The following is a 7430-nucleotide window of genomic DNA, read 5'->3' on the forward strand; positions in this document are numbered from 1 at the left end:
TATAGATTGAGAATTATTTCTTCTAGCTCCTCTAAAGCCTGGAGCTTGGATCGATCTTCACTAATTCTAAGGTCTATTTCCTCTGGTTGGGCGACCTCATTGTCTGACCAATAAGGTTCTTCCGCCTCTTCAACAATTACCATTGTTTGAGGCTCCTCATTCTTTTCATCTATCACCATGGCTTGCTGCCCAGGTTGTGATTTTCCCCTCATGGAAATGTTGTAGCATTCCCTGACAGTGAGCCGATCTCCTCTTACTATGCATATCCCCGAGGACGAGGAGAATTTTATGGCCAAATCGAGAACAAAAGTTATGGCTTCAAATTCCATCAGCGTTAGTCTTCCCAAGGTTGAGTTGTAGGCACCTGGACAGTCAATTATCACGAACTCGAGCATCTTGGAAACAACTCGTGCTTCATCTCCCAGAGTTATAACAAGCTCGATCGTTCCTATTCCTGCCATTCCTTGTCTCAAAAACCCATAAAAATTCATGGAGGTCGCCTTAATATCAGCCACATATAATCCCATGTTTTCAAGAATGGACCTGAATAACACATTCCTCGAGCTTCCATTGTCAATTAGGATTCCTCTTACTCTCCGGTTAGCGAACTGAATTGTTATCACCAGCAGATCATTATGAGGGAATTGGACGTGACTAGAGTCTTCTTCCGTAAAAATGATTGCTTGTTTATCCAATCACTATTGTTTACATAACCTCTGCTCCTGAGTAAATATTGCGCCCTCATGAGTTCTTAGATCCTGAATATACCTTTTTCGAGATTTGTTACTCGTACCTGCTAGATGAGGTCTGCCTACAATAGTGACTATATCCCTTCCTTCGACAGGAGGTGGGATTATCTGACTTCCTGGAGTTCAGAGAGTTGTTAGTAAATTGGCTTGGTTTCCCAGAGCTAGTTGGGGATTTTGCGTTGCTGGTTGATTAAGAGCTACGCTGTTACGAGCATATTGCGCTAACGGTCCAACTCAGATGAGTGTCTCCTTCTCATCCTTTAATTGATGAAAATTATCAGTTTTGTGGCCCATGGGACAAGGAGCTACTGCAATATAAGGAGCAAAAGGCTTGAGCTCCTCATCTGAATCACAACCGTCCACGTTTTTCCTTGACAGAAGTCTCTTCATCTGTTCCTCCATCAAGGCCAGTCGTTCAAGGGTTGGATCCTTCGTCTCTAGGTTATTTAGGACTGGTTACCGGCTCCCATACTATCTTGCACATTTTATGGGTTATTGTCCCTTTTAGCAAAAGCTCGGTTAGGTAGGACATTCTAATTGTCGCTCACGATTGATGGATTTCCCATTGTCTGAGCATAACTCAAATTATTGTAACGGGTTGACTGTCCTTTTTGCGTGGTTAGATGGTCACACAGATTGGACTGGATATTGAAACACAAGCTTTGGGACGAGCTCAATTGATTTCTCAGGTCACTTTCATGCCTCTGGGAGTGCGTGTTGCGTACACTCCCTTTTCTACCCCCATGAGGGCTCTCCATCCACTTGCTACAATTCACGAAGCTTACTACTCGTGGCTGAGGTCGCGGGGCCTGATTGTTCCTGTAAGATCGCGAGACATATGTATCTTCTTTGGGTGTAGAATTTCTCTTGTTATTCCCGCGAAATGAAACATTTCTCTATGGGCGACGAGGTATCAGATGACATATAGGTGATGGAGGGTTCCTTATTGGCAAGGCAATTCGTCTCTTTCCAAGATGCACCAGATTAGCTCACCCATTGTCTACCCTGATTTCCTGAGTTGGTGGCAACACAAATTCATTTCCTTGTACCTGAGCTATTGGTTGAGGTGTTGATGGATTTACAGGGGCCTCTGCCCTTCTCGACGCAGTCTCAGCTTGCCTTGTCTGACTATGTTGAATTCTATGAGTGTGAGTTGCTTGTTCATCCCTCTGATCATTAGCAGGTGGGTTATTTCTAGGACTTTGTTCAGAAGGCATGGAGCTTGGGGTTGATGTTATGACAGAATGACTCACGTTGGGTCGATGGTTCCTGTGGGACCGAGATCGGTGGGGCCCACTTTGCCTTCTTCCAACATTCTCGCCCATTGTAGGGAGAGGTAATCGAGCCATTATCTCATCTATTCGTCTATTAGATTGGGAGAGGTGGCTCCTTAGATGGGCATTCTTCATTTTGATGGCAGTCAAATACCTAGAATTTGGATTTGGAAGGGGAGAAGTCAAACTTTTAGTATCGTCCTGGTTCACGTGCTGTTTTCTAGGACGATGCTGGATAGAGGTGCCCTCTCCAGTTGGTTCAACCACGTAGTAATCTCCATGATCACCAGGTCTCTCTGATTCATTGTCGTGCATAGAACGAGTTACCACCATGTTGATTGTTGTGTCGAATATTCTCTGACAAATTTCAAGCCTAATCTTTCTCTCAATGAAAGCACCAATTTGTTGACGCGGTTTTTGCCAATAGGGGATTAAGAAATCTGATTAGAGAGATTAAGCTTGTTAATAAACCATAAATGTAAACTCACAAAATTTTTAATGTGTTTCGGTGGTTAAAATTCGCCTAGTCCACAAGTCACTCATATTCTTGTTGAGGAACTCTTGAAGAGATTTTTTATGACTATTTCAGCAAAGTTTTGGCATACAAGATGTCGGTCCTTTAATTGGAATTTTCCCTTATATTTACGAGGAATTCTCATGGACAACATTGGGTAACCGAACCATAAATGGTAACATACAAAATTGGGTAACTTCCTGAATAAATTAATACCTAAATACCCTAATTAAGCTTATTGCCGTTTACATTGATAAAAAATGTATATAACGATCATGTGCATTTATTGTGCATATTGGGCATCTGAGTCTGTAGGGAATCTTCCGTATGCACGTCTTTGAACCACCTCAAGCTAGATGGCACTCTCAAACTGGAAATGAGTGGAGCAGAACAACTTGAATTAGATAATGCCCATGCCTGATGAGGGTGATATGTACACTCGACATTTTGATCTCTGTCATCAATATTTCAAACAATCTGAAGGATCTTGGGCTACTCAAGACTCAGGGACACAACCTCGAGCTGTTTGGTCTGAAGTTAACAAAACATCACCAAAGTCTTGCAACCTTTATTTATTAGGGGTACAACAATGTCCTAGTAAAATTAGGGTGTTCAAGTTGGTATCAAAGACAAGTCATTCATAAAAAACTCAGAACTCTCACAAAATACATGCACAAGATTGGAAGGAACATAACTCATCATTTTGTTTGTAAGTTGTTTCATTGTATGATTCCTTGTAATATATTTGTTGGTATATGCAGTTTGAGCTAGAATGGAAACTCCTAGAGAAGTCATCCTTAAGGAGATTAGAAACATTCAAAAGATGGAGGAAGATTTAAATGATAGTTGTCCACTGATTAGGCTCTTTCATCAAATTATGAAAGTCAACTATGCAATGCAGAAGTTTATATATCAAAGAGGAGCCTTAGTTACAGGAAAAGAGAAATACCTAACACTTAGGGAAACCATTAAGGACCCTAGAGCTAGAGAAAAGATTGAATCTTTATGGATGAAAATAATGGGAAATTCTATAGAATACATAGAGAGGTATCTAGTTCTTGTTATTCATTTAGCATATGAATCAGGAGTAAACAATGTGATAGTTACAACTAAAGAGGAAGCAGACGGACCTGAGTTTAAGGATATCGATATTGTAGAATACTACCTTACCTCGGAGTCATGTGAGCAAGTGATAAAGACTATACCATATATTTTTCCAGAAACCATTTGGGGAAGCCTAAACCTAGATTACTCAGAGATCAATGAAAACCTATTTTTGGAGGAAGCTGTTGAGGAATAGATTAGACACCCAGTAATTCAAGTTCTTTTTATGTTTTTTGTATTTCTTATTTGATGTATTGAACTCTGATTTCTTTTAATTGAATAAATGAACAAATTGTTGTTTTCTTTATTTTTTAGTTCATTTTTAAATTTTCTAGTTTTAAAATTAAGTTGTGTACCATGGTATATTACGATGGCACCAGGAAGAGCAACGCGGGCCGCAGTTGGCAGAGGAAGAGGAAGAGGAAGGGGAAGAAGAGTAGCTAATGCCCTTGCTAACATTCCTAATGCAGTTGATGCCCCTGATTTTGCTAATACCCCTGGAAATCTAGCTAAGACAGAAATTGATGATCCTCATGCAGAGATAGCTAGGCTGTGGGATCAGCTGAGGCTAAGAGATGAGGAAGCAACTTGAGCTAGAAGAGGGCAACCTCCGGTACAAGCACCACCACAGCAAGTGCCTATTGGACAGGCGATGGGGCAGGGAGGGCATTTGGTAGGATGCTTCATACCTGAATTTGAGCCAGTATACGAATGATTTAGGAAGCATCATTTGTCTAGTTTCGAAGGGAATGCCAACCCTATTTAAGCAAGGGAGTGGCTCAGGACAGTAGAGTGCATTTTGGAGCACATTCGCCTAAATGACAAGGATAGGGTGTCCTGTTCATCACATTTCTTGAAGAAAGATAGTCCACAAAGAATGCATGGGGTAAGACTTTAAGCTTGGACATGTATAGAAGCAGAAACAAGTAACGAAAGGATGTAAGCTCAACATTTTTACAAGGGATATACTTATGATTTAGAGCGAAGTTTCATTTATAGACAGATAAAATCCATATCTTGTGTGGTATTTAGGGAGAGTTGCTCCGCGGTATCTACCTTTTAGGGGGTGATACCATTGATTAGGTAGAAACATGAGATAACAAAATACTTGATCGAGCTGGACTCGAGCAACTACGCCACAAGAATGGAACATTATTAACAAGGAAAAATGGGCTAAAAGACAATTACTTCGGGAGGGATGATGTTTTCAATCAAGTGGTTACGGTCTATTCCAATCATGATTGAGAGTAAGCAATGCCCAGGAGACTTAGTGGAACTAGACATGATAGACTATGATGTGATTCTCGGGATGAAGTGGTTAGCAAAGTACGACGTAACCATCGGCTGCAAAAGGAAAATGATGGTGTTCAGGATGCTAGAGGATGAGCAACTCGTTTTCATGGGAAAGGCATTAGGACTCCGAACACCGATAATCTCGGCACTAAAGGCTTGAAGGATGCTGACACAAGGATGTCAATCATTTTTGGCAAATGTAGTTGACACTACCAAGGATTCTCAGTTAAGGCCAATGGATGTTCAAATTGTGCAAGTTACTGGATGTATTCCCAAAAGATCTACCCAGTTTAGCACCGAACAAAGAAATTGAATTTGTGATTGAGCTCGCACCAGAGACGCGACCCATTTCTAAAGCACCCTATTGGATGACACGAGCAGAGATATAGAAATAACTACAACAGTTATTGGATAAAAGATTCATACGGCCAAGCTAGTCTCCATGGGGTGCGCCAATACTTTTCATAAAGAAGAAGGATGGGAGCATGTGTATGTGCATAGACTAGGGAGCTGAACAAGGTAAAAATTAAGAACAAGTATCGTTTAACACAAATTGACGACCTATTTGATCAATTACAAAGAGTTTTAGTGTTCGCAAAGATTGATCTACAATCAGGGCACCATTAGTTGAAAGTGAGAGAAGAGGACATTCCTAAGACTGCATTTAGGGCTCGGTATAAGCACTATGAATTTTTAGTGATGTCGTTTGGACTCACTAACTCCCCAAGAACCTTCATGGATTTGATGAATCGAGTATTCAAGGACTTTTTGGACATGTTTGTCGAGGTGTTCATCGACGACATTCTCGTATACTCAAAATTCAAAGCAGAATGTGAAGAACGTCTAAGATTGACACTAAGGAGATTACAAGAGCACCAATTATTTGCTAAGTTTGAGAAATGTGAATTCTACTTGGAGAAAGTAGCCTTTTTGGGCCATATAGTGTCAAAATATGGAATTTCGATGGATCCAACCAAGATTGAGGCAGTGAGAGATTGGCCTCAACCGAAGAACGCGTCTAAAGTTATAAGTTTCTTGGGAATGGTGGGATACTATAGAAGATTTTTGGAAGAATTTTCTAAGATTATAACACCCTTGATAATTCTAACTCGCAAACAATAAAAGTTCGTTTCGACCGAGAAATGCCAAGAAAGTTTTCGAAGTCTGAAAGAAAATTTGATATCTGCCCCACTTTTATGTGTACCAACAGAAGAAGGGCAGTTTCTGGTATACTGTGATGCCTCTAAAAATTGATTGGGATGTGTATTGATGTAAGAAGATAAAGTGGTGGCCTACACCTTGAGATAAATGAATGAGTATGAGCAAATGTACCCTACTCATGACTTGGAGTTAGCAGCCGTAGTTTGTGCTCTTAAGATTTGGAGGCACCATCTTTATGGAGAGAAGTGCAAAATCTCCACAGACCACAAGAGTTTAAAGTATTTCTTCACTTAGAAGGAGTTGAACATGAGGCAATGAAGGTGGTTAGAGCTTGTAAAGGACTATGATTGCGAGATGCTATACCACACAGGAAAGGCAAAAGTAGTGGCAGATGCTGTAAGTAGGCACATTTATGGGAGCGTCTTGACACTTAAAGGAATAGAGATACCATTACAAAAAGAGATTGTTAGGGCAGGAATCGAGCTAGTGATTGGGAGTATGTCAAGCCTCACCCTACAATCGACCTTATTAAAGAAGATCAAGGAGAAACAGAAAGATGATGAGGCACTAGTAAAGCAAGAAGCGCTGATTCAAAATGATGGCAACAGTAGTTTCACTATGTCTAGTGGGGGATTGATGCGTTACAAGGACATGATATGTGTGCCCGGTGACAAGGAGATTACGGGAAATATCATGAAGGAGGCACACACTACACCATATTCCATACATCCTGGGTCTACCAAGATGTATAGCGACCTGAAGACATTATATTGGTCATCGGGAATGAAGAATGACATATCTGAATATGTTGCCAAATGCCTCACTTGTCAACAAGTTAAGGCCTGGCATTAGAGACCAGCTGGATTGTTACAACCTATTAGTATCCTAGAATGGAAATGTGAAGACATAGCTATGGAATTTGTGGTGGGATTTCCAAGGACCACAAAGCAACACGATCAACTTGGGTAATTATTGATCGACTCACAAATTCGACAAATTTTCTTCTAGTTAAGAAAACTTAAACTATGGATCAGTATGCAGAATTGTATGTAAAGGAAATCGTGCGACTTCACAGAGTACCAAAATCCATCATATCAGATAGAGGTTTCGCTCTTACCTCAAATTTCCCATGGGTACTAGGATGAAATTTAGCATCGCATTTCATTCTAAAATTGATGGAAAATCTGAATGGACAATTCAGATCTTAGAAGACAAACTAAGATCATGCACACTTGACTTTTCAAAATCTTGGAGTCGCTACCTACCGCTAATAGTTACCAGTCAATTATTGGGATGGCACCCTACGAGATGCTTTATGGATGGAAGTACAGGTCA

The 7430-nt window shown here is 40.6% G+C and overlaps 1 protein-coding gene across 1 annotated transcript; it reads left to right on the plus strand.

The window, feature by feature from the left end:
- The first annotated feature begins 5633 nt into the window (after positions 1–5633).
- LOC133832222 (uncharacterized) lies at positions 5634–6947 on the plus strand. The gene is made up of 2 exons (XM_062262594.1): positions 5634–5964; positions 6466–6947. Exons 1-2 carry the CDS (start codon positions 5634–5636, stop codon positions 6945–6947), a joined length of 813 nt encoding a protein of 270 aa, XP_062118578.1.
- The last annotated feature ends 483 nt before the right edge of the window (positions 6948–7430 follow it).

The sequence above is a fragment of the Humulus lupulus genome, chromosome 4 (assembly GCF_963169125.1).
Source record: "Humulus lupulus chromosome 4, drHumLupu1.1, whole genome shotgun sequence".
Classification (NCBI taxonomy): domain Eukaryota; kingdom Viridiplantae; phylum Streptophyta; class Magnoliopsida; order Rosales; family Cannabaceae; genus Humulus; species Humulus lupulus.

Coding starts and splice junctions, on each gene's coding strand:
- LOC133832222 (XM_062262594.1), top strand. CDS start 5,634: ATGTCGTTTGGACTCACTAACTCCCCAAGAACCTTCATGGATTTGATG. Junction 5,965..6,465: donor GAACGCGTCTAAAGTTATAA/GTTTCTTGGGAA, acceptor TATACCACACAG/GAAAGGCAAAAGTAGTGGCA.